General features: G+C 43.6%; 2 protein-coding genes across 6 annotated transcripts in view; one reads left to right on the top strand and one right to left on the bottom strand.

The window, feature by feature from the left end:
• ACAD11 (acyl-CoA dehydrogenase family member 11) overlaps positions 1–27,792 on the bottom strand; it is a 60,896-nt gene that overhangs the window by 4,219 nt on the left and 28,885 nt on the right. For all 4 annotated transcript variants that reach the window (XM_048838782.2, XM_048838785.2, XM_048838784.2 and 1 more), the window contains 5 exons: positions 4,854–4,920; positions 3,733–3,818; positions 3,444–3,515; positions 2,690–2,844; positions 285–401 (listed from right to left, as the gene is read on the bottom strand). In XM_048838782.2, coding sequence (XP_048694739.2) covers positions 285–401; positions 2,690–2,844; positions 3,444–3,515; positions 3,733–3,818; positions 4,854–4,920 — 497 coding nt within the window. The remainder of the gene's footprint in view (positions 1–284; positions 402–2,689; positions 2,845–3,443; positions 3,516–3,732; positions 3,819–4,853; positions 4,921–27,792) is intronic.
• ACKR4 (atypical chemokine receptor 4) lies at positions 22,940–27,008 on the top strand. 2 transcript variants are annotated; one of them, XM_048838802.2, is made up of 3 exons: positions 22,940–23,136; positions 25,082–25,170; positions 25,855–27,008. In XM_048838802.2, the coding sequence occupies exon 3, from the start codon at positions 25,863–25,865 to the stop codon at positions 26,925–26,927; it is 1,065 nt and encodes a 354-aa protein (XP_048694759.1). In that variant the 5' UTR covers positions 22,940–23,136; positions 25,082–25,170; positions 25,855–25,862; the 3' UTR covers positions 26,928–27,008. The 2 variants fall into 2 exon arrangements, with proteins under 2 accessions (XP_048694759.1, XP_048694758.1); XM_048838801.2 differs by lacking the exon at positions 25,082–25,170 and having other exon boundaries at positions 22,943–23,136.

Here is a 27,792-nt window from a genome sequence, read left to right as displayed (position 1 = left end):
GAGTTGCCAGGAAATTAAAAACAACAAAACAAAACAAAAAAACCCCACCCAACTTCTATTTTTCAAAACACAGGAAGTTTGCCATTTTTTTGAAAACTGGAAAAAAATCTCGTTAAAATGGAAAATTGAATTTTCTGTGAAGGTGTTCTCTTCCATAAACAGGCTGGGGTTTATCAAAAGATTTCCACCAGCTCTATTAAGATAGGAGCAAATCCTGAAAGTGGGTCCTTTATTACTTTAATTTTTTCTCTGAAAGACCAAAAAAATAAACAAACCCCGCTTACCTCTTTCCTTGCTTGTGCACTGCCCTTAGTATCAATGCTGCTAGCTGCCTTCAGTGTAAGCAATCGGGCCTGCTCAATAGCAGTGCGGCTTTCAGCAATCCAATGGGCAACAACCTCCTGTAGAGGCATAAAGAGAAAATTGTGGGCATAGAATATCAGGGTTGGAAGGGACCTCAGGAGGTCATCTAGTCCAACCCCCTGCTCAAAGCAGGACCAATCCCCAATTTTTGTCCCAGATCCCTAAATGGCCCCTCAAGGATTGAACTCACAACTCTAGGTTGAGCAGGCCAATGCTCAAACCACTGAGCTATCCCAGCCCCCCCATGAAACATTATCTGGGTTTTCAGAACAACCCTTTGCCTCTCTCAGCTATACACCTGCAAAGTTTTCAATGCTGGATGCTTAAATAAGGCTCCTGGATAGAAGTGGGGTGATCATGAAATGTACTGAGCTCCCGCTGGCTTTGAAGGGATTTGTGTGTACTCAGCACTCCTGAAAATCAGCCCACTTCTTCTACACATGAGAAAACCATAAATTAAAACTAACCAGACAGTCAGTCAACTAATAAAAGCTTTTCTCATCCAGCTACCAACCCCTTAAGCCCAAGGCCTACGTGGACAGAGAGACAGCAGTGTCTCTTCATGGATGGGACAGGCAATATCCAGCCTCAGAGTTGCTGTGGGTCTGTTCTTATACTAGAATCTAAAAAGAGAAAAAAGAACCACACAACTGCCCATCCTCATTTGTTTGGCTCTTCCCATTGCTCTGGCTCTGTGCCCCTGCCTGCTTGCTGTTCAGACTCCCCACTCTCCTCATGCTCTGGTAGTGTTGTCTACTTCTGCCCTATTTGCACCTCCTCTCCTTGCTATTACTACCCATTCAAACCACCTCCCTGCAAAGTCCTTCCATGAAGTTCAATTAGTTGACTCCAATGTCCAAATCGGGGGCGGGGCAGGGGGAGCAATGCGGGGCTTCACGACCTAGGGAAACAGTTGTGCTGTGGTTCTTAGTGTATCTGCCCTTTACTATTTTTGCCAATGCATTACTAGTCCCACTATAGTCAACTACACAAGCTCAGCTTGTTTGCAGTAATTTAAGACCTTGATAGCAGCCCTTCTGTGCTATTTTCAGAACACCTTTCCTGTATGAGGCTACCTTTCAGAAGTAACAGCATCTGGGCCATTTACAAAATGATAAAAATTCCATTTTGCACCTTTTGTGAACTCAGCAGGCCAGAGCCTCAGTTAGTGCAAGTCAATGTAGCTGAGGATCTGGCCCAATAATTTTCCCCCACAATCTTTTTTCTAGGTCTATGCTTCTAAGGCTATGTTAGTGTTGTGGGGGGGAGAGCGCTCCTGCCACCCAACTGCTGTTCACACTGGTGCTTGTCGTTGGCAAAACTTTTGTATTTCCAGGGGGGGTTAACATCCCTGAACGACAAAAGTTGTGTCTTTCACTTGCCACTCTAGACAAAGCCTAACGGTTTGTTTGTTTATTTGAAAGGGACTCCGACAATGTGTGCATTTTGTGATTCCACTGTTTGACATGCTAACGGTGGTACTTTGATTTTGTGTTTGTTTCGTGTGATGTGCCAAGATGTTTATACAGCTATTTCTAATTATATCAGTTCTGTATAAACATTTTCTAGAATCTGCTACAATCACTTCACTTCCTTCTTCCCAGCCTTTACTTTATGAAAAAAAGACAGACAAACATTTGTGTCTTCTTGGCTGAGACCCAGAAATACTTGATGTCTGCCAAGCAAAGGGAGTCTGCAGCACATCAATTTACAGACGTAGCAAAACAGGCAAACTCTATCAGGAAGGAATGTCTGGCAGATCAGGCCAAATACTCAGCCTGGCCTTAACATTGATTTGCACTGGCAAAAATGAAGTTATTTTATGGCTATGATCACACAGTTCCCAGTCTCTGATTGGACCCACAAGTCAAGGCTAGACATCTAAGTGCCCAATAATGGCAAATCAAATTTGTGCCTGTGAAAACAAGTCCAGGGTTTGCAGACCTGCCCTGCCTCTGGAGTCCTGGTCCATGCTGATCAGAGAAAACCAGCCAAAACTCTGCTACAAAATGTGTATTTAAATACAGTGAACAGGGCTTTAGTACTTGTTAGGAAAACAACTATAGGAATTCACTCAGATTGCAGATCTTGGCACAATCAAAATGGAGACTCTCCCAACCTTAATATTTTCTTTCCTATTTGAGACAGGATATTTAACCTACAGCATCTCCAGAGTTGCTGGGAATTGGTGGTTATGGGTAATGCTATCTGACATCTCAACCTTTTCTAGAGTGACTGTTACTGTGGAAGTTAGAGTCCCAAGCTTCCCACATGAGCTAAGCCAAGGGGTATTCATAGCAAACTAGGCAAAGAGGTAGTGGCTTACATGCTGGTACAGTTTCTTCCCAAAGGTCACCCTCTGAGCTGCACGCTCACACATTATCTGTAGAGCCGATTCAGCCACACCTATTGATCTCATGCAGTGGTGAATGCGGCCTGGCCCAAGCCGACCTTGAGCGATCTCAAAACCCCTTCCTTCACCTGCGTGAGAAGAGAGGTGAGAAACTAAATGGCCACGCGGAACTCATTTCAATGCTTCAAATAACCGCGCACTTCTGCTCTGAAGAAAATCAGTGGCCGTACTGCAGGTATTGTCTGTTGCTACCCTAGAGAGGAGCTTCTTTACAAAGATTATTTTGCAGCACTGTAGCCATTCTAATTATTTCATACCTATATGTATTCACACAAAGCAGCAGACACCAAAAGCAAAAGGTCAATAGGTTGGAAACAGATGAAGCACAATTAGTGGATGCTTTTCTACTTTGAAGAGACAACTCAGATTCTGCAGACTAGTAGGAGATGTTTGGAGGCAGAAAAGTACAGCTAAGGGATTGTTTGCTGGCCCAATTCAACCCGTTGACACTACTGTTGAGAATGAACTTCTCTCTCCAAGAGGCAGCTCCTGGAAAAACTGTCTTTACATCTAAAACAGATGAAGGAAGAACAAAAACTTAACAGCATATTCCTTACCTAGGAAGGTTATTCATCACAACTTCCATCAGATTTTTAAAAGGACACAATTACTTTAAAGTTAGTATCATTGCAGTGACTTTCAAAGAACAGTTAACAGTGAAGCTCACCTAGTATTAAATTGGAGGCAGGTACTCGCACTTCATTAAAATGTATTTCAAAATGTCCACCGTGGGGCTGATCTAATCACACAAAGAAAAAGCAAAATATCCATGTATAAAATTGATTCTAGCCAATGTTCACTCGCAAATTACAGGTGCTCAGTACTGATGTTCATATTAGATATGCATTCTAAGGTGTCTTTAGTACTTTATGTTTATAGAATAATTCTTACTCCTGAGATTCCGAGTAGGCTAATACAAATGCAAACGTAGCTGATAATTACTATTTCCTCCTTACCCAGGTAGCCAAACACGGAAAGAGGTCTTATAAGCTTCAAGCCTGGTATGTCCAGTGGAACTATGATCATACTGTGCTGTCTGTTCCTGATTAAGACAAAAGTAACAGGTTAGGAGAAATCTCAACAGCTATTTTAGATTTTAAAAAAAAGTACGTTTAAAAAGTTTGGTATGATCTGTCCTCTCCTGTGCTACACATATGGGTGGAGAGGCAGACAAGAGCTGTGTTTAAGAACTGTGGGGGGAGGAGGGAAGAAATGAAGGTAAAAATGCAGCGCCCAGAGGGGTTGGGCAGCTGGACATCGGGTTCCAACATTCATAGAGGGGTGCCAGACAGAAGGTGTGTGCCCTGAGTGAGAGCCTAAGGTTTTATAATAAGCATCAAAATAGATGCCTTCATATTTTTCTCTCTGCTTGATGTACATCTAAATACAATACATTTTGTCAGGAATGGTTGGGTTGAGAAGACTGAAGAAATACTCCCTGCTTTCAGAACTTGTGGTATGAACGAACGGTTAAACCCCTTGATTCAATTAACTTTTCCGGATATACGGGCATCTCGATCTTGCCCCATTTAAGTTAATGGGAGTTTTGGCATTAACTTCAGTAGGAGCAGGATTCAGGCCTTTGATTCTTGCACTTATTTTTTCTGTGTATAGTTTTGCCTTTATTAATATTCATAGAACCATTCCCTCCTCTAGTTATGCTTTAATAATACACTTAATGAATTAAAAATGTAAACCAGGTCTGGTGGTAGGCTTTAATTTTAAAAAGTGAGTATTCATGATGTTGATTTTAGAGGATACATTTTCAAAAGGCTGAAGGGAGAATTAAAGACATTAGGGCCATATGTTGTCCTTGATCCAACCCATACAGATCAAGAGTACCTTATGACTTGGACTCTTTATTTGAGAAATTCTGAAGTTTGATTAGATTTCTGAGGGTACATATATGGCCTAAGGTTCCATTTCTAAACCACACTCAACTCTAACTGACCAATGCAATTAAAATTGTTCCATGTAAAGGTTTTGTGAGCAATGGCTGGTTCAATAAATAGGGTTTTTCTTTGGGTCTCATTGCTTGGATACTGAACAAATGTCTCAGTAACCATTTAATTCTTACCTGGATGCAGAAGTATTTTTATTTTTGGCCATCACAATTGCGACTTTGCAATTTGTATTCCCCGCCCCTAAAAAAACAAGAAATCGCTTTTCACATAAAAATCTCTCTAGGGAAGTAATTTATTGAAGTTTCACAGAACAACTTCTTACAGTGTTTCTTTAGTGTAACCATGGCAAAAGTGAATAATCTATTATCTATGCTGTTTCTGGGCTATTGTGTAGAAAAGGAAGTGCAATCACCTGATTAACATGGAGAAAAAAAAAAACAGAAAATGCCCTGGATCCAGTTTCATCATTCATTTTTATTTTTCTAGGAAAAAGATCAAACAAGGTGCTTGAAGAGGGAGTCTACATTAATTCCATCACCCTTGCAGCTGAGCAAATAACGAAGGCAAGCACTCACTCATGCCAGATGCTGCCTTTCAAGCACAGCTAGTTTTTTACGCACTTTTCTCCCCATTCAAAGTGCTTTGTTCTGGTTTCAAGACAAAAATAAACTCAATGGGAATTCTTATCTGAAAATAAATCAGTAGTCTTTTGAGCCAGCCACAGCATTATTAGATATATGTTTGTGTGATAGAAAACCAAAAATTTAATGGATACTCCAAAAGATTATTCTAGGATGGATTATATGGATCTAGGTTACAATGGTGACTAAAAAATGGCTTCTCAACAGATCTGCTCCCACACTATGATCTACTCAGAGACCCTTCTCCTTTAGTACTATTACATTGCCTTGGTCCTTTTTATATCCTACAGGAATACCACAGCTATGGGAGAGCGAGCTGGATTCTATTTGACCTTGCACAACTATCAACAGAATTGTTAAATTGCCATGGCAATGAAGACATCACACTTACACAGATCGTGTCACTGAGGACAGGATTTGACCTGCAGGATCTTTATTACTGGTGGTGATGAACCAGAAGCACAATTTGACTCAGATCCCAAGTCAGATCCCAAGCTGAGGCTATGTCAACACTACTGTGGTAAACTGACCTAAGTTACGCTACTCCAGCTACGTGAGTAACATAGCTGTAGTCACCATAGCTTAGGTCAGCTTACTGAGGTGTTTACACTGCTCTGGGTCAACGGGAAATGCCCTGCCGTCGACTTACCTTACTCCTCTCATTCCCTCTGGAGTACCGGAGTGCACTGGCGAGCGCTCTGCCATCGATTTAGTAGGTCTTCACTAGACCCACTAAATCGACCCCCGGTGCATCAATTGCAGCAGTGTCAATCCCGTGGTAGCGTAGACATAGCCTCGAGTTTGCTGAGCTGGTAGTTAGAAAATCCATCTCGTTTATGGTGTAAAGTGAAGTGGTTATACGGAGATCAGTGAGACACAACAAAACAGTAACCCCACGTCGACACTTTTCAAGTCATACTTCAGGGTAGTACCTCACATGAATGGAACATCTTTTCCATACACCAAGCCGTTTTTCACTAATTCGGTACAAACAGTGCCTATTTGATATCAACTGACATTTAAACCATTCTCGTTTGAATAGCAGCTTTGAAAACATGTGGAAATGCTGCCCCAGTAGCTCTTGGGGGGGGGGGGGGGGGTCTCTACTATAAAGGGAAGTAGCTAGAAATGGAGCTACGATGACCAGAGTCAAGCTGCTATAGGAGCTTTGAAGATAACTACTGCCTGGGGAGCACAGCCAGCTTGGCTTTGAAGAGAGCTACCAGCACAAGAGCACAGCCACCTTGACACAGGAGCAGTCTATAGTTGCATGTCCTAAGAGTGACAAGGGTGGGAGAGAGATTTACTTTCTTCTGCTAAAGTCTGTTTTTGCTTGGAGGGCAAGAGTTCTGGCTGTTTATTTCCCTCTTTCCTAACACAACATTAACTTTTCTTTAAGAGCAGAATTAGCAGCACTTTGTGAAACGTAAGATGGAGATGTCAAGTTTGCAAACTGAAATATCACATTGATAGAAAAATCTTGGGCGGGGGGAGGCGGGGGAAAGAAAAAAAAAGGTCTCTTTCAAAAAAAGCTGGAACAATTCACAAAATTCTGGATTAGTCTAGATTATACAGCAAAGTGTTCCCAAAGTGAAGCACAGATGTTCCACTTAGCCGTAAAACAGATCAAGTTTGTACATTAAAATGTACTGGAGAAAGGGATGGGAGTTTGTAATCCATCAGTAATGGTGTTATTTTCCTAACCTTTGAGTAATGAAGCTTTCACCATAAAACCTGTCTCAGGACAAATGTGACCTTCTGAAATTATTATTTAAACAACTAAAAACAATTAGAAAAACTTTTCATTTTTAAGTTAGTGCATAGTTCAGCACTGAGCCAAGACGTCTGGTCAGATCTTATAAATCAATAGCACAAACAGTGGCATGGAGAAAAAGAAATATCTCAATCTTGAGTGCAGCACATAGCAGCCAGCAAACAGCGCTGAAAATGGAGGAGTCTGAGGTGAGAGATTGTAAGGGGAGAATGCTTGTGTGCGTTTGCATACTTGTGTGCTTTTGTTCTCGTGGACAGGACTTTAGGCGAAAAGGCTATGACCGCTACATAGGTAGCGGTGGTAGTGACCCAAGGAATGGAAGAGACAAGGAAGATGATTGGATGTGGGAGCTGTGGGATGTACATTATCCTGGAGCAGGTACCTGATAGGTGCTTTGTTTGCATGAAGTGCTGCCTGATGGATCTGATGGAAGAGAAGAGAAGATCCAAGGTTGGGAGATGCAGGTAGAAATTATTGTTGAGTTTTGAAGGGGATTTGAACAGATGATGAGCTGAGGAACAGGTTTGCTGACTTGGAAAATGAAAGGGCATGGCAGGTAGTAACAGAAGGTGGGAGGGCAAAGAAGAAGAGAAGCAGAGGGAAAGAGTCAATGGAGATAGCCAGAGTTCGGAGCACCAGGAGGATAGAGGATGACTCTCAGAAGATTGCAAGTGAGAACAAAAGAGAGAGGACTTGCAGCCAGAAAGATGAAAAGGAGGAAGGCCAGAAAACTGCACCAACACTGGGAAGAGGCAGGTCTATGTGATTGGGGACTCCCTACTAAGAGGAACAGACAGGCCTGTCACCAGAGCTGATCCAGCAAACAGATGGGTATGCTGTTTGCCAGGAGCTAAGATATGGGATGTGAACCTGAGGCTAAAAACGATCCTAATGGGAGCAGGAAAGAACCTGCTGTGTCTTTCATGTGGGAACAAATGATACTGCTGGATTCTCACTGGAACACATCAAGGGAGACTATGCCTGGCTGAGGAAGATATTTAAAGAAATGGAGACTCAGGTGATCTTTAGTGGTATTCTCTCTGTCCTTAGAGGAGGAGAGTGAAGGTGAGACAAGATTAAGATGATCAACAGATGGCTCAGGCAATGGAGCTATAAGAAGGGCTTTGGGATGTTTGACCACTGGTGGAATTCATGAATAGAGGACTGCTCTCATGGGATGGACTCCTCCTGAATAGAGAGGGAAATAGACTGCTGGGATGGAGGTTGACAAAACTGATTAAAATAGCTTTCAACTAGGAATTCGGGGTAGACAGTTGGGAGATGCTCAAGTAATCTCCATGCCTGATTCTAATGCTGATCACAAGGAAAATCAAGTAAGACAGAATACAGCAACGGAGAATAGAACAATAGAGGACATCAAGAGGAAAGTCACTGGATTTGGCACTCACAGTCAAGTAGGCTATACTGGCAGTAGAATAACGATACCTAATAGGGAGAGGAATCTGGGCAAAGCCAAGCAACAACAACAAAGATATATAAGAAATCTGGATAACAAAATGGAGAAACTAGAATTATCAGTGCAAGAAGTGAAAACAGATATGATAGCAATAACAGAAATATGGTGGAATAATTATCATGACTGGAGTACAGGTATTGAAGGGTACGTGCTGCTAAAGAAAGACAAATAAAGATAAAGGTGGTGGAGTAGCATTGTATATTAATGACATGATAGACTGTAAAGAAATTAAAAGTGATAGAACAGATAAAACTATCTGTTTGGGTCAAAATCACTTTGGAGAAGAAAAAGGTTCTATGAGGATAGTGCTTGGAGTATGCTACAGACCCCTGAGGATCTGATCTGAACATGGATAGAGACCTATTTAATATTTTTAAAGAAATCAGTATTACCAGGAATTGTGTAATTATGGGAGACTTTAATTTCCCAGATACAGATTGCAGGACACGTGCTACTATGTTCTTAGATGTTATAGCTGACAGATTTCTTCACCAAATGGTCACTGAACCAACAAAATACAATGCCATTTTAGATTTAGTATTGGTAAGTACAGAGGACCTCATAGAAGAACTGGTTGTAGAGGGCAGCCTTGGCTTGAATGAACATGAGCTAATTCAGTTTAAACTAAATGGAAGGATAGAAAAAATAGGTCTGCAACTAGGGTCCTTGATTTCAAAAGGGCAAACTTTAAAAAATTAAGAGAAGTAGCTGGGAAAGTGGACTAGACTGAAGAACTCAAGAATCTGAATGTGGAGGAGGCTTGGAATTACTTTAAGTCAAAGTTGCAGAAACTATATGGAGCCTGCATCCCAAGCAAGAGGAAAAAATTCATAGGGAAGGGTTGCAGACCAAACTGGGTGAACAAGCATCTCAAACAAGTTATGAAGAGAAAGCAGAAAGCTTACAAGGAATAGAAGGGATGGATCAGCATGGAAAGTTACCTCTTGGAGGTCAGAAAGCACAAGGATAAAGTGAGAACTGCCAAAAGCCAAGGAGAGTTAGACCTTGCATAGGAAATTAAAACCAGTAGTAAAAGGTTCTTTAGCCATATAAATGTAAAGAAAAGAAGAAGTGGGACTGTTAAACACTGAGGATGGGGTAAAGATTATCTAGACATGGCCCAGCACCTAAACAAATACTTTGCCTCAGTTTTAAATAAGGGTACTGAGGAGCTTAGGGGTAGTGGCAAGGTGGTCAATGGAAATGCAGATAGGGAAGCAGAAATTACCATCCGAAGTGGAAATCAAACTCAAACATCTTAATGGGACCAAATCGGGGGGGGGGGGGGGGCACAGATAAAGGAACTGGCACATGAAATTGCAAGTCCATCAGCAAGGATTTTTAATGAATCCGTAAACTCGGCGGTCATAGGACTGGAGAATTACTAATATAGTACGTATTTTTCAGAAAGGGAAACAAAGATCCGGGAAACTACAGGTTCATTTGACCTCAATTGTGTGCAGGGTCTTGGAACATATTTTGAAAGAGAAAGTAGTTAAGGACACAGAGGTAAATGGTATTTGGGATAAAATACAACATGGTTTTACAAAAAGTAGATGGTGGCAGACCAACCTGTTCTCCTCCTTTGAGAAAATAACTGGTTTTCTAGGCAGAGGAAATGCAATAGATCTAATCTCTCTGGATTTCAGTAAGGCATTTGATACAGTTCCACATGGGAAATTATTAGTTACATTGGAGAAGATGGGGATTAATATGAGAATTGAAAGGTGGGTAAGGAACTGGTTAAAGAGGAAACTATAACAGGTCATACTGAAAGGTGAACTGTCAGGCTAGAGGGAGGTTACTAATGCAGCTCCTCAAGGACCAGTCTTGGGACTAATCTTATTTAACATTTCCATTAATGAGCTTGGCACAAGAAGTGGAAGGGTGCTAATAAAATTTGAGGATGACCAAAAGTTGGGAGATATTGCCAATATAGAGGAGGACTGGATCATCATACAAGAAGATCTGGATGACCTTGAAACCTAGAGTAATAGAAATGGGATGAAATTCAACAGTGCAACGTGCAAGGTCATCCACTTAGGGACTAACAACAAGAATTTTTGCTATAAGCTAGGGACATATCAGATGGAAGCAACAGAGTAGGAGAAAGACCTGGATGTACTGGTCAATCACAGGATGTCTATGAGAACGGAGAGGAGTCATTCAAGTTAAGAGCCAATAGTGGCACAAGAACAAATGGCTATAAACTGGCCATCAACAAATTTGGGCATGAAATTAGACAAACATTTCTAACCATCAGAGGAGTGAAGTTCTGGAACAGCCTTCTAAGGGGAGCAGTGGGGGCAAAAAACCTAATTGGCTTCAAGATTGATCTTGGTAAGTTTATGGAGGGGACAGTATGAAGGGATTGCCTACAGTGACATGTGGCCCATCTGCAACAGCTAGTAGAAAATATCTCTAGTAGCCGGTGATGGGACACTAGATGGGGAGGGCTCTGAGTTACTACAGTGAATTCTTTATCACGTCTCAATGATGAGTCTTGCTGACAGGCTCAGGGTCTAACGGATCGCCATATTTGGGGTCAGGAAGGAACTTTTGCCCAGGTCACACTGGCAGAGACCCTGGGCCTTTTTCACCTTCCTCTGCAGCATGGGGCCTGGGTCACTTGCTGGTTTGAACGAGAGTAAATCGTGGCTTTTCTGTAACTTCTGAAGTCTGTAAGTTATGATGTGAGGACTTCAGTTACTTAGCCAGATATTGTGTGTTTATTATAGGAGTGAGTGGGTAAGGTTCCATGGCCTGCAGTGCACAGGAAGCCAGACGAGAGGATCATGATGGTCTCTGCTGTCCTTACATCTGAGTCACATAAGCAGAGTTTCCCATTCCTCATGGAAAGAGGGAAAAGTGGCTTTCCAGTTTTTCCCCACCCTCAAAAGTTTGAAGGTCTGATAACCATAGGGGTTTTTTTCTATCCTAGAAAAGAACTGTAAGGAATCGGAGAGAGATCTCTGTTCCAGGGCGAGATTAAAAGAAGACTCCTGTGCGTCTGAAAGTCCAGAATTCAATCTGGTTTACAAACCAATTTGGTATTTATTATATTTTATTAAGTAAAAACAGAACTCAAAGAAGCGGGGACTGCCATTTTGGCAGGAATTAATAGTAAGAGTGCAGGAAACCCAATGTTCAACAAATGGGAACAGCAGACTTAGAAGGCTGACTGCAAGTACATTTCAATATGTATATTAGCCAAATTTTAAATTAGCTGTCATTTTTATTTCTTCGGAAGTTGGCCAGAACGTTTAGACTATAACTCTGTCTAGACTTGGACAATGAGGTCTGGTTAGCCACTTGTTAACGAACACGTTTTTAAACACTATGGGGCACCTTACATAGAACAGAGATGAAGGTATTTAAAAATGTGTTAGCTGATCATGGTCAACACTATATTTTCTGTCATCCTAAATTCCCTGTGTGTGGTTCCAAACTAAAGAAATACATGTTCAGAATTATCTACTTTTACTCAATTGCACTTAAAACAGACATAAAATGAGTCCATTGCTGATGAAGAGTATCAATTCTTCCCTTAAGAGAGCATACGTACCAGCTTCTCTTAAGGAAGTATCTGTGAGACCCTTGCTCTAGAAGCCAAAGCTTCATACTTACAATCTGGTTACGTATTGTCCAGCATCTACTCTTTCCTTCTGGGTTCAGATTATAGAGAAGGTTAGGGCAAACCAAGTCTGAGTACTTAGATGCCCAGAATATCCTTGACCCTTGTTGCTGTGGGTACAGACCCAAATATGCCACAGACTGCACTGTGGACTTCCTACATTACCTTCTCCTGCTAACAAAGATTGTGTGTCCGTGCTGATATTTATTGATCTATTGGCTACCTTCAAGGCCATTGATGAAAAGGTGTTATTGACAGTCCTGTTGGCAGTAAAAGGCTAGAAAAAGGCTAATGTAGTGCCAATCTTTAAAAAAGGGAAAAAGGAGGATCATGGGAACTACAGGCTGGTCAGCCTCACCTCAGTCCCCGGAAAAATCATGGAGCATGTCCACAAGGAATCAATTCTGAAGCACTTAGACGAGAGGAAAGTGATCAGGAACAGTCAGCATGGATTCACCAAGGGAAAGTCATGCCTGACTAATCTAATTGCCTTCTATGATGAGATAACTGGTTCTGTGGATGAAGGGAAAGCAGTGGACGTGTTATTCCTTGACTTTAGCAAAGCTTTTGACACGGTCTCCCACAGTATTCTTGTCAGCAAGTTAAAGAAGTATGGGCTGGATGGATGCACTACAAGGTGGGTAGAAAGTTGGCTAGATTGTCGGGTTCAACGAGTAGCGATCAATGTCTCCGTGTCTAGTTGGCAGCCGGTATCTAGCGGAGTGCCCCAAGGGTCGGTTCTGGGGCCGGTTTTGTTCAATATCTTCATTAATGATCTGGAGGATGGTGTGGATTGCACCCTCAGCAAGTTTGCGGATGACACTAAACTGGGAGGAGTGGTAGATACACTGGAGGGTAGGGATACGATACAGAGGGACCTATACAAATTGGAGGATTGGGCCAAAAGAAATCTGATGAGGTTCAACAAGGACAAGTGCAGAGTCCTGCACTTAGGACGGAAGAATCCAATGCACCGCTACAGACTAGGGGCCGAATGGCTAGGCAGCAGTTCTGCAGAGAAGGACCTAGGGGTGACGGTGGACGAGAAGTTGGATATGAGTCAACAGTGTGCCCTTGTTGCCAAGAAGGCCAATGGCATTTTGGGGTGTATAAGTAGGGGCATTGCCAGCAGATCAAGGGACGTGATCGTTCCCCTCTATTCGACACTGGTGAGGCCTCATCTGGAGTACTGTGTCCAGTTTTGGGCCCCACATTACAAGAAGGATGTGGATAAATTGGAGAGGGTCCAGCGAAGGGCAACAAAAATGATTAGGGGTCTGGAACACATGACTTATGAGGAGAGGCTGAGGGAACTGGGATTGTTTAGTCTACGGAAGAGAAGAATGAGGGGGGATTTGATAGCTGCTTTTAACTACCTGAAAGGTGGATCCAAAGAGGATGGATCTAGACTGTTCTCAGTGATAGCAGATGACAGGACAAGGAGTAATGGTCTCAAGTTGCAGTGGGGGAGATTTAGGTTGGATATTAGGAAAAACGTTTTCACTGGGAGGGTGGTGAAACACTGGAATGCGTTACCTAGGGAGGTGGTGGAATCCCCTTCCTTAGAAGTTTTTAAGGTCAGGCTTGACAAAGCCCTGGCTGGGATGATTTAGTTGGGATTGGTCCTGCTCTGGGCAGGGGGTTGGACTAGATGGCCTCCAGAGGTCCCTTCCAACTCTGTTATTCTATGATTCAGTAGCTAGAGTGGGCAGAGCTGCTCTTGGGTGACCGGCTGAGAGGGTGGTGTTGGGTGATAGCTCTTCCTCCTAAAAGTGCTGTCATGTGGAGTTCCACTGAGTTCCATCCTGTGTCCCCTCTTGTTCAATATGTAGCCAGGGCCAGCCAGTAAGAGGGTTAGTGAGGAAGCATGGGCTGTGGTGCTTTCGATAAGCTGTTGACACCCAACTCTATATTTTTATCTCATCCCACCCAGCCACTGCTGATGAATGCCTGATTCAGTGTTTGGGGGAGATTGGAGCATGGATGAGAGCTAACCGCCCAAAGCTCAATCCAGATAAGTACAAAGTAATGCTGAATAGGTTGTATGGGGGGTGGGGGCGGCCGGAGGGAGAAGCAATCAGAAGCCAGTGAGAATTGTTCTGTTGTTCCTGGGGGTGGTTGCCAATTATATGTAGCTAGAGCTCACAATCTGGGGGTGGTGTCGGAGCCCCAAGTGCTGTTAGTTTCAAGAAAGTTTCCACCCCTTCCCCCTGATCTGGCAATGATTTTGTGATAGTTTCCTTCAGTTATGGGCCTTGCTACTGTGATCTGTGCCTACGTCATCTCAAGAGTAGATTATTGCAATATACTGGATCTGGTCCTACTTTTTGTGGGAGGTCTGCAAAGGCACAAAACACATTGGGCTTGTGCCTTCTTTTGCTTCTTCATGATATATAAAGAAGGCCAGAATGTATGTTTGTTTAAAGAAAAACAAAAACACAACCTGCTTGTTTTCCCCTCCTCCCCCCCACCCCGTGAAGAGGGAACATCACAAGAGAATGAAAGCTGAGCAATTGGGAGGGGAGGGATTTTTAGTCTGCCTCTTTAAAACTCTGTCCACCTGTTTAACTTCAATGACTAAAACACCATTTTACAAAAAGCCAGCATTTGTAAAGCTTCAGTTCCCCTTTCCAGTTAAGGTGATAGAGCTCAGACTAAACATGTCCCAGTAGCTCCCCAGCAAAACCAGGAGAGAATAGGCATTTCTGATCTTTCTAAAGGTCAAGTAAATCAAGAGGGATAAAATTAACAACAGAAAAACACCACCTTCTCTCTGGGGCTATCAAAGAAAATAAACAAAAAAGTGATGCACTAATCCAGTGTTAGGAAAAACACACACACAAACTTGGATCAGCTATAATTCAACTACAGTTGCCAACTTTCACGCAGTAAATAAGCACCTTGACTTTCACAATAAGCCAAAAATCAAGCTAATCCCATTTCAAAACAAGGCCAAAACAAGCCAATCCTTAAGAACCCCGACACTCTGTGTGAGTAGATTCCCCCCGGTTTGCAGTCTGGGACTGTGGTGGGCCTGCTGTGCACCCCCTAACTCTCTCCCCCCGTTGCCCCTGCTTGCCGGGAGCCGATCAAAAAAAAAATAAAAAAAAAGCAGCAACAAGCTACAACAAACAAAACAACCTAAAAGCCTAAAACTAGCCAACAAGCAACTCAGAAGCCAATTAAGCCAAAAACAAGCCCACTTTCTGCATTTTTTTTTCACGGGTTTGGCATGTCTGAATTCAACCCCGAAACTGAAATTGGTGCAGAATGTGGCAGCTCCCTTATTAAACAGTTTGCTGCCCCAAACAGATGCCATCAGTGCTCTGGAACTGCCCTGGCTGTCTACTGATTTTCAGGTGGATTTAAGATGTTGGTTTTGATTTATCCTGCCTTTTGATTTGCATGTTTGAGAGAGTACCTCCTTCCCTGTGCCACCCTGCCATGTGGAGTCAGCAGAGGCATCTGAGCTGCAGCTTGTAAGAGTAAGAAAGCAAGCTGTTCTCATTGAGGGGTTCTGAATGCTGGAACCTGCTCCTCTCACCTCCTGTTTCAAAATAGCCCAAATTTGTTAATCTTTAGGTCGTGTTGCAAGGCTGAACTATTTCCCCAGGTTTTTAGGACGCACGGAGCATAAGAAGGGCTAGCATATATGGGGGATGTAGTGCTGGTTGGGCTTGATTTATTGTGGTTGGTTATGTTTTGGAGACAAGGAGTGGCTGCTGGCTTTATTTTTGATGCAGCTGCACGTTCAGCTTTTTAGCAAAGGCAACAAGCGCTCTGCGTGGGCACTGCTTATGTATCTTGAAACATGAATAAATTATGCTTAGCCAAAAACATCCGGTCACACTCAGTAAGCTAAACAAAGTTCAGTATCATTTTAAAAAGTTTACTCCACTCCTTAAAAGCCCACCACCCTTATTTATTTTAAAGTGCCCTACTGCTTTTTAAACCCTAAGCCCTGGTCTACACTAGGAGATTAGGTCGAATTTAGCAGCGTTAAATCGATGTAAACCTGCACCCATCCACACGATGAAGCCCTTTTTTTCGACTTAAAGGGCTCTTAAAATTGATTTCCTTAATCCACCTCTGACAAGTGGATTAGCACTTAAATCGGCCTTGCCAGGTCGAATTTGGAGTACTGTGGACGCAATTAGATGGTATTGGCCTCCGGGAGCTATCCCAGACTGCTCTATTGTGACCGCTCTGGACAGCACTCTCAACTTAGATGCACTGGCCAGGTAGACAGGAAAAGGCCCGCGGACATTTGAATTTCAATTTCCTGTTTGCATGGTCACCTGCAGCTTGCCATGCTGGCCAGAGCTCATCAGCAGAGGTGACCATGACGGAGTCCCAGAATCGCAGAAGAGCTCCAGCATGGACCGAACGGGAGGTACGGGATCTGATCGCTGTATGGGGAGAGGAATCCGTGCTATCAGAACTCCGTTCCAGTTTTCGAAATGCCAAAACATTTGTCAAAATCTCCCAGGGCATGAAGGACAGAGGCCATAACAGGGACCCGAAGCAATGCCACGTGAAACTTAAGGAGCTGAGGCAAGCCTACCAGAAAACCAGAGAGGCAAACGGCCGCTCCAGGTCAGAGCCCCAAACATGCCGCTTCTATGATGAGCTGCATGCCATTTTAGGGGGTTCAGCCACCACAAACCCAGCCGTTTTGTTTAACTCCTTCAATGGAGATGGAGGCAACACGGAAGCAGGTTTTGGGGACGAGGAAGATGATGATGATGAAGTTGTAGATAGCTCACAGCAAGCAAGCAGGGAAACCGGTTTTCCTGACAGCCAGGAACTGTTTCTCACCCTGGACCTGGAAGCAGTCCCCCCCCCGGACCCGTCCAAGGCTGCCTCCCGGACCTGCCAGGCAGAGAAGGGACCTCTGGTGAGTGTACCTTTTAAAATACTATACATGGTTTAAAAGCAAGCATGTTTAATGATTATTTGCCCTGGCATTTGCAGCTCTCCTGGATGTACTCCCAAAGCCTTTGCAAAAGGTTTCTAGGAAGGGCAGCCTTATTCCACCCACCATGGTAGGACACTTTACCACACCAGGCCAGTAGCACGTACTTGGGAATCATTGTACAACAAAGCATTGCAGTGTATGTTTGCTGGCATTCAAACAACATCCGTTCTTTATCTCTGTGTTATTCTCAGGAGAGTGATATCATTCATGGTCACCTGGTTGAAATAGGGTGCTTTTCTTAAGGGGACATGCAGAGGTGCCCGTTCCTGCTGGGCTGTTTGCCTGTGGCTAAACAGAAATGTTCCCCGCTGTTAGCCACAGGGAGGGGGGAAGGTTGAGGGGGTAGCCACGCGGTGGGGGGAGGCAAAATGTGACCTTGGAATGAAAGCACATGTGCTGTGTATGTAATGTTAACAGCAAGGTTTACCGTGAAAGAGTGTAGCCATTGTTCTAGAAAATGTGTCTTTTTAAATACCACTGCCTCTTCTTTTTTCCTCCACCAGCTGCATGTGTTTCAATGATCACAGGATCTTCTCCTTCCCAGAGGCTAGTGAAGATTAGAAGGTGAAAAAAACCGCACTCATGATGAAATGTTCTCTGAGCTCATGGTGTCCTCCCACACTGACATAGCACAGACGACTGCGTGGATGCAGACAATGTCAGAGTGCAGGAAAGCACAATATGACCGAGAGGAGAGGTGGCAGGCTAAAGAGAGTAAGTGGCGGGCTGAAAAGAGGGCTGAAGCTCAAATGTGGCAGCAGCGTGGTGAGAGGAGGCAGGATTCAATGCTGAGGCTGCTGGAGGATCAAACCAATATGCTCCAGCGTATGGTTGAGCTGCAGGAAAGGCAGCAGGAGCACAGACCGCCGCTACAGCCCCTGTGTAACCAACCGACCTCCTCCCCAGATTCCATAGCCTCCTCACCCAGACGCTCAAGAACGCAGTGGGGGAGCCTCTGGCCACCCGGCCACTCCACCCCAGAGGATTGCCCAAGCAACAGAAGGCTGGCACTCAATAAGTTTTAAAGTGCTGTTTGGCCTTGTGCTTCTCTCCTCCACCACCCCTCCTGGGCTACCTTGGTAGTTATCCCCCTATTTGTGTGATGAATGAATAAAGAATGCATGAATGTGAAGCAACAATGACTTTATTGCCTCTGACAGCGGTGATCGAAGGGAGGAGGCGAGGGTGGTTAGCTTACAGGGAAGTAGAGTGAACCAAGGGGAGGTGGGTTTCATCCTGGAGAAACAAACAGAACTTTCACACCGTAGCCTATCCGGTCATGAAACTGGTTTTCAAAGCTTCTCTGATGCGTACCGCGCCCTCCTGTGCTCTTCTAACCGCCCTGGTGTCTGGCTGTGCAAAACCAGCAGCCAGGCGATTTGTCTCAACCTCCCACCCCACCATAAACGTCTCCCCTTTACTCTCACAGATATTATGGAGCGCACAGCAAGCGGTAATAACAGTGGGAATATTGGTTTGGCTGAGGTCGAAGCGAGTCAGTAAACTGCGCCAGCGCGCTTTTAAACATCCAAATGCACATTCTACCACCATTCTGCACTTGCTCAGCCTGTAGTTGAACAGCTCCTGACTACTGTCCAGGCTGCCTGTGTACGGCTTCATGAGCCATGGCATTAAGGGGTAGGCTGGGTCCCCAAGGATACATATAGGCATTTCAACATCCCCAACAGTTATTTTCTGGTCTGGGAATAAAGTCCCTTCCTGCAGCTTTTGAAACAGACCAGAGTTCCTGAAGATGCGAGCATCATGTATCTTTCCCGGCCATCCCACATTGATGTTGGTGAAACGTCCCTTGTGATCCACCAGTGCTTGCAGCACTACTGAAAAGTACCCCTTGCCGTTTATGTACTCGCCGGCTTGGTGCTCCGGTGCCAAGATAGGGATATGGGTTCCGTCTATGGCCCCACCACAGTTAGGGAATCCCATTGCAGCAAAGCCATCCACTATGACCTGCACATTTCCCAGGGTCACTACCCTTGATATCAGCAGATCTTTGATTGTGTTGGCTACTTGCATCACAGCAGCCCCCACAGTAGATTTGCCCACTCCAAATTGATTCCCGACTGACCGGTAGCTGTCTGGCGTTGTTAGTTTCTACAGGGCTATCGCCACTCGCTTCTCAACTGTGAGGGTTGCTCTCATGTTGGTATTCTTGCACCTCAGGGCAGGGGAAAGCAAGTCACAAAGTTCCATAAAAGTGCCCTAACGCAAGCGAAAGTTTCGCAACCACTGGGAATCGTCCCAGACCTGCAACACTACGCGGTCCCACCAGTCTGTGCTTGTTTCCCGAGCCCAGAATCGGCGTTCCACCACATGAACCTGGCCCATTAGCACCATGATGCCCACACTGCCAGGGCCCCTGCTTTGAGAGAAGTTTGTGTCCATGTCCTCATCACTCACGTTACCGCGCTGACGTCGCCTACTCGCCCGGTATCGCTTTGCCAGGTTCTGGTGCTGCATATACTGCTGGATAATGCACGTGGTGTTTAATGTGCTCCTAATTGCCAAAGTGATCTGAGCGGGCTCCATGCTTGCCGTGGTATGGCGTCTGCACAGAAAAAAGGCGTGGAACGATTGTCTGCCATTGCCCTGATGGAGGAAGGGGCAACTGACGACATGGCTTACAGGGTTGGCTTACAGGGAATTAAAATCAACAAAGGGGGTGGCTTTGTGAGAAACTGAATAGCCCCCTCAAGGATAGAACTCAAAACCTCAAGGATAGAACTCAAAACTGGGTTTGGCAGGCCATTGATTTCACAGAGGGAAGGAGGAGAAAATGAATACAAAACAAATCTGGTCTATTTCTTGTTTTGAGCCACTTCATCTATCTTTATACATCTTGCTGGCAGCAGACTGTGCAGTACGACCGCTAGCCGTCATCATCTCCTGGGTGCTCGGCAGAAGATGGTGCAGTATGATGACTAGCCATCATCTTCTACTGGCTGGAGGTTAAAAGACAGTGCACTGCCGGTAGGACTGAATCGCCACGAGACAAAACTTAAAAGGGAAATGACCTGGCTGAGTCACTCCCATGTTTGCCCAGGCGCCCGATTAAAAGAGCACCCAGGACTATGTCGATGACGGCTACCAGTCACACTGCAATGTCTGCTGCCAAAAGGCAATTAACTGCTGCTGCGTAGCAATGCAGTATCATGTCTGCCAGCACCCAGGAGACATACGGTGACTGTTTGCTGAGCGGGTTCCATGCTTGCCGTGGTATGGCGTCTGCACAGGTAACTCAAGAAAAAAGGCGCAAAACGATTGTCTGCCCCTGCTTTCATGGAGGGAAGGAGGGAACGGGGGCCTGACGATATGTACCCAGAACCACCCGCGACAATGTTTTAGCCCCATCAGGCACTGGGATTTCTACCCAGAGTTCAGATTGGCGGCGGAGACCGCGGGAACTGTGGGATAGCCACCCACGGTGCAACGCTCCGGAAGTCGACGGTTGCCTCGGTACTGTGGACACACTCCATGCACTTAGAGCACTTGTGTGGGGACACACACAATCAACTGTATAAAACCGCTTTCTACAAAACCGACTTCTATAAATTCGACCTAATTTCGTAGTGTGGACATACCCTAAAGGTTGTATTAGACTATGCTACCATGGTATTATACTTTCCCACCCGTCTGGGAAAGGGGCCCTACCCCATGGTCTTCCAAAGCCGAGTCTGAAGAGTTTAAGAATGATGGAACTCCAGCTTCCACCTTTTGCGAAGTCAGACGCATAGTCTGTCAAATTAAGATTTTTCCAGAGTCTGCCTATTGGCCAGTAACATTGCTAACAATACCATTTTAGCTAAATGTCAACTCTCATTGCTATCTTCTCCTTGCAGTTTCAAATGGACATGGCAGTTTTCTTTCCCAGTCCTAATCTGGTTGTCTAGAATCATAGAATATCAGGGTTGGAAGGGACCTCAGGAGGTCATCTAGTCCAACCCCCTGCTCAAAGCAGGACCGATCCCCAATTAAATCATCCCAGCCAGGGCTTTGTCAAGCCTGACCTTAAAAACTTCTAAGGAAGGAGATTCCACCACCCCCTAGGTAATGCATTCCAGTGTTTCACCACCCTCCTAGTGAAAAAGTTTTTCTTAATATCCAACCTAAATCTTCCCCACTGCAACTTGAGACCATTACTCCTTGTCCTGTCAACCGCTACCACTGAGAATAGTCTAGATCCATCCTCTTTGGAACCACCTTTCAGGAGTTGAAAGCAGCTATCAAATCCCCCCTCATTCTTCTCTTCCGTAGACTAAACATCCCCAGTCTAGTGGTATTGTGGACTCTTAGGCTCTGATCTGAGACACTCCGAGTGATTTCAAGGGGGATTTGGATCAGGCCCATAAACAACGGCATTCCTTGTCTGAAGTGGTTGTGCTGAAAGTCAACCAGAGTTAGGCACCTAAGTGCCTTTAAAAAAATCTCCTCCTTCTTAGACTATGTGAGTGAAGTGCTTTGATGTCTCAGATGAAAGGCACTATAGACAAGCAACATGCTGTTATAGCAGGACTCTCTCTGAAAGTTGGAAATTCCACTCCCCTCCTATTTTTCTTTCTATGCAGTACAAATCAGGTAAAAAGGACTTGAAACAATGTTTGCTACACCTGGCTCTAGCCTTCCATTTTGCAAGATGGAACCTATAATACACATTAGACAGATATCAGCACAGGCAGAACATGGCAAGTGCTACTAATTATCCATTGTACCAAAAAGCAAAGCCTTGGCCTGCTTACTGCTTTCGCTGTCTGGCATCCTGTATGCCATTTACTGTAAAATATTGAACTGCTACAGGATACAAAATGACAGGGCAGAATAAAATCTGTTCAAGTGTGTGGGAGGCTGCTGATGTTGTATACACACAGAAGAGCAGCATCACTGTCATGAGGTTGGCCAGATGAGCTAATCTGGGCAAGACTCTCCTGTTTTGTAACTTCTTGAGAATAGACACTCTGCCATAATGTTGATGATCAAAACACTGCACATGACCTCCTAACTAAATAAATCTGCCTCTCTTTCTCACTATTGTTAACTGATACATTACTTGTGGGGTCACGATTAAATTAGATTATAAACATTTCTGGGCAAGGACATTATCAGCTTATGTTTCTGGCAAGTGCCCAGGTCATCTCAGACCCTGGAGAAATAATTAAATAATAATAATGCTCCAGCCTCATTCAGGGCCTCATCCATTGCCCATCAGGGCCTGAGAATTCTTCCTCAGCCCTGGCAGATAAACATATCACTGGCTTTTCCACTATTTGCACACCAGCCTTCTGGCTTTATTTCATCTTGCACACGGCCAAACTGAAAGAACCAATAAAACATCCCCTACTATCCCTTAATAAATTGTAGAAGTGGGGACCCACTGGAAACATTCACATTTGTATGTGAAATATTGTAGACAGCCAAATAAGGTGCAGCACTACCATTGTTAACATTGTTAACCTCACCAAAAGGTTCCCCTTGTAATGAACCTGTTTTTATTTTTCACATTTTAAGAGAGTGAGTTGTTGTTAAGTTTGTTATTAATTTTGTACACAATATATCACAGAGGGGATGCTTCAAAAACATTATTTTTTGAAAACATTATTGTAGTAAAGATTCAAAATGTTTACCTATCCCTTTTAGGGAATCATACCTAAACAAGAGTTGAATGCCACTAGCTGATTCTCCAGAGAACTCTGCTGTTCTGGTTTAAACATGCACATAAGTAGCAAACTTGTTACTCAAGCTCACAAGTGACAACTGGCTTCCAGGAAAGCAGGATTTTTACAGGAAAATTAAAATGAAAGTACACTTGGGTTCACTTTAAGGGTGTGGTGCAGGAAAGGGGACGAAAAAGATCAGGGTGAGTCACACCAGAACTGAACATTCCACTGTGGAACTTCCAAACTTCAGCTTCTCCTACCAGCTTGCCGACAAAAAAAACAGGTCAGTTCTCTTTATTTAAATTTTAGTATTTACTTAGCTGTACATGAAGTGTAATACTGAGCCTATTTGTAGCTAGAAAGACTGGAGAGTTTCCTCTTGGTGGATGTTATTGAAGTTTCTTTTACAGAGTATAAGGATTTCACTGAGCCAAGTAATCAACTCCAATTCTGAAAGTCGTGTTATTAATTAGGGATAGATTTCTGCCCATGTGGTACAGTAATGTCAAATCCGGGGGGAGGGAAGAAGGAAAAATCTGTACATTTCTCACTATGCATAGTTAATCGTAGTGGTGAGCACAAAACCCATACAGAGCGCTGCCTACCCACACATGCAGAGTAATACTGAATTCATACCAAAAAGGTAACTTCTGTAATCATTTTTATAAGATGTGCAAATTAGTATATTAGTATTCATACTAGAAACAATGCATGTCTATGAATAGGAATGTTGCTCAAGAATAAGAAATATTCTTTTTAGGGACAAACGGCCACCGTGCAGCATCAAGCAATTATTTAACACAGAACTATGTCAGCTATCTGAACATGCTCCCCTACAAGCCTCCCTGCTTTATGATGCATTAACAAAAATGTCAGTTTTCCTGGAACTGTTTAAATTCCCTTTTTATTAGCCCTCAAGAAAATCTGCTAATAATCCTCTTCGATTAATTATTTCCAGATGAGCTCTAATATTTAGAGCATGGAGTCAGGAAACCTAGATAATATTTCAAATTTGCTGTCTAATCTTGAGCAAGTACCTTAATCTCCCGGACCTCCATTTCCTTTTTGGTAAAATGGAAATACTAATTCCTACCTTTGAATTCTTCCAATGAACGCGCTATGTAATTGCAAAAATATTAGTGTTGTTCAAACATCTGATAGATAGAAACTACCAGTGGTAGAATATATATAGTAGTATCTGTCTTTTGTCAAACAAAATAAAAATGAATAGAATCACTTTATCTTCTATACTGTATACTTAACTACACAGTAATACCAGATGACAGACGTATTAAAAAAACCTAATTCTCATTTTAAGTCCAGAATAGGAAATCTGTTGGAATTTTTTTCAGCCAACATTTCACAGAGGTTAAGGATTAAAAACAAAACCAACTAACCAAAACATCAATATTAAATAACCAGCATTTATTAATTTGAGAGCAGTTTCAGGACCAGGCAGGGAAACAATTTTTGGATTCAAGTATCAAATGAAAATGTTAATATTTATCAATTTTTTTAAAATTCAAGTTTCCAACTTGATTAATCACACACTCAGACCTTGCACATGACATTAACAACAATTTAACTTTTATTTTCAGAAAAGATATTTTTAAAAGATTTTCAGATAAATATTCTGAGTAAGGATTTGGCAGATGTTTTCTATAAGGACAGCCAAAGTTGTGTGTGTTTTTTCAAGTTTCAAAAACCCCACTGGCCAGATATCAGTTTAGCATCTGTTTTCAATAAGTTTAACACTAATATTCTGAAACATTGTACCAGAGAAAATATGTTTGCTCCATTTAGCAAATTTCTGCTCTTGGCTAGCATTAGTCCAGTTTATTTCCAGATAATGGGCCATTACAGGATCTTGCAGTCTCTATTTACGTTAGATAGAATTTCAACAAGTGAGTAATTCTATATAGGTATTGGAACTGGGAATGGGATACAGGGAAAATGTAATAAGTGATTTGTCTACAAGATGCAAACTGGAGATGGTATCTCCTAAACTTTAGGATTAAAGGGCAATAAGAAAGTCTCATGATGAGACTATTTATAGCATGTACTTGTACTTAATCATTAAGTAAATCTGTCAGCATAACTCTTTGAAATTTACTGAAGTTTTTGGTTTTGAACAATTTTGCTGACTTTTAAAAATTCTCACTAGATACAAAACTGTCTGTGCATAGTTTACTGGGAAAACTAATAGGTGGCTTCCTTTCTTTCCTCAGGACTGAGACTGCCTCAGAGGGTACGTCTCCACAGCAAAAGCTGTACAACGACTAGCCTACACAAGCAAGCTTGAATACATCTGGCACAGGTAACGATAGTAGTAAAGACAGTGCAGCCCTGCATACGTACTCTGTTTGAGAGCCTGTTCTGAAGCCTGCATTGCACTGTCCTCACTGTTATTGTTATGCGCATTCGCTGGATTCAAGCAAACTTGGGTAGGCTAGCTTTTGCTGTGGACACATACCCAGACTATCAATTCTACAAACAGATCCGTGTAGGTGGACCCTGCACTCATGCAGAGCACCAATGAACTCAATATGGCCAGAATTGGGGCCAATTCTGCTCTACTGTTTTTAAGCAGCCACCTCCCATAAGCAGCTGACTTGCACCTGGCAAGTCTCACACACACACTCACATCCCTGCTGAAATATACAACTGCAGGCACCCCTTAGCAAGGTCTGCCTCGGTTTCAAACAGGTAGCTCTCCTTCTCAGTGTATGTATTCTGATAGCACCCTAACTCTCCAGCCAGGATTGATTTGCTCAGATGTGCTAGGTGCTCTATAAACAGATAGGAAGACACGGTTCCCTGCCCCTAGGAGCTGGAGCTCTGTTGCTTGTTTGGGGTAGTATCTTACTATTTTCAAATATATTCATAGTATTAGTTTTTACTTGTATTTAGTTTAGATCTTTATACAAACCCTAACGTGTTCTAGGGCCCACTGACAATCTTTAAACATGCAATCAACTTGGATTTGTTTTTTGTCTTGTAGCTTTTGCCATGGAGCAGGGTGAAAATACCTCAATGGACTATTATGAGGACAACAGTGAATCAAACTTCACCTTTGACTATACTCAGTATGAAATGCTTTGTGAAAAAGAGGAGGTGAGAAATTTCACTAAGTTGTTCCTACCTGTGTTTTATTCACTGGCTTTCATTGTGGGAATTGCAGGAAATTCATTAGTGGTGGCAATCTATGCCTACTGCAAGAAACCAAAGACTAAGACAGATGTTTATATCATCAACTTGGCAATTGCTGATCTGTTACTGCTATTCACCCTCCCTTTCTGGGCTGCAAATGCAGTCCTTGGATGGGTGCTTGGAAACATCATGTGCAAGGTCACTTCTGCTCTATACACCATGAACTTCAGCTCTAGCATGCAGTTTCTGGCTTGTATCAGTGTGGATAGATATAATGCCATTTCCAAAACCCAAAGTCACCATAGAAGTGGAAAGCAATGCAGCGTAACCTGTATCGGTGTCTGGTTGGTTGCCATTTTGTTGAGCATTCCTGAACTGATTTTTAACACAGTCAAGAAAAACAGTGACCGGTATGGATGCTTTCCTGTATTTCCAATGGATTTGGGAACACTCCTTAAAGCAACCATTCAAATCCTGGAAGTCATGCTAGTGTTTGTGTTACCCTTCCTCGTCATGCTGACCTGCTACTCAGCTATTGCCAGAGCACTCTTGAGGTCTCCAAATGTTCAAAAATCTAGGCCCCTCAAAGTTCTGCTGACAGTAGTGGCTGTTTTCATTGTCACTCAGCTGCCTTACAATGTAGTCAAGTTCTGGCGAGCCATAGACGTCATCTACTTGCTGATTACAGACTGTGACATGAGTAAAACTATAGATGTTGCCCTCCAAATAACTAAGAGTATAGCCTTATTTCACAGCTGCCTGAATCCAATCTTGTACGTCCTTATGGGAAACTCTCTTAAAATGCACATTATGAAAATAGCAAAAAATTTTGGACATTGGAGGAGAAGTCGCAATACACCAACTGAAGAGATTTCTATGAATTTTGACGGCCACACAGAAGAAACAAGTAGCTTTACAATATAGCAGCTGTAGCACCCTCTCTACCCAGTGTAACAGAAGGGAACAATTATAATACATCTGAGAGCTATTTCCTCTTTGATGAAACTTAACATCCATGTTACTCTGCAAGTCAAATCTGAAGTGACGTTCTGACACATGAACCAGCCAAGATGTTGCAAAGCAGTTCAAAATAGAATAAGACCAAAAACCATATAGTAAAGGTAATGGAAACAACGCTTGAAAAAAGTGGGATTTAAAGCAGAGGTAAGCAAACTACAACCTGCAGGCCACATCCAGCCTGCAGGACCATCCGACCTGGCCCTTGAGCTCCTGGCTGGGGAAGCTAGCCCCCAGCCTCTCCCCTGCTGTGCCCCCTCCCCTGCAGCCACGCCACCAGCGCGGCTGGCTCCAGCTGGGTGACTTGGCTGCCAGTCCTGCCACTCTGAGCAGCATGGTAAGGGGGCGGGGGTGTTGGATAAGGGGCAGGGGGTCCTGGGGGACAGTCAGGGGACAGGAGATGGTTGGATGGGGCGGAGGTTTTAGGGGGGGCGGTTATGGGATGGGGAACGGGGGGGTTGGGGGGCTGGATAGGGGTTGGGACAGTCAGGGGACAGAGAGAAGGGGGGGTTGGATGGGGGTGGGATCTTGGGAGGGGACGGTCAGGGGGTGGGGGTCGGGCTGATTGGGAAGGCACAGCCTTCCCTACCCGGCCCTCCATACAGTTTCGCAATCCTGATGTGGCCCTCGGGCCAAAAAGTTTGCGCCCCTCCCCCCATTTAAAGGGTCACAGCGCTAGGCCATTAATTAGATGAGGAGTGAATGGACTACATACTGGTATGCTAATCACAACAAATATACACTTAACATGTAAAAAGGGGGGAAAAAACAC

The sequence above is a fragment of the Caretta caretta genome, chromosome 2 (genome assembly GCF_965140235.1).
Source record: "Caretta caretta isolate rCarCar2 chromosome 2, rCarCar1.hap1, whole genome shotgun sequence".
Classification (NCBI taxonomy): domain Eukaryota; kingdom Metazoa; phylum Chordata; order Testudines; family Cheloniidae; genus Caretta; species Caretta caretta.
This window is presented reverse-complemented; position numbering and strand designations above follow the sequence as displayed.

What these genes read in the sequence shown, in the direction of transcription:
- ACKR4 (XM_048838802.2), top strand. Translation starts at nt 25,863, where the DNA reads ATGGAGCAGGGTGAAAATACCTCAATGGACTATTATGAGGACAACAGT.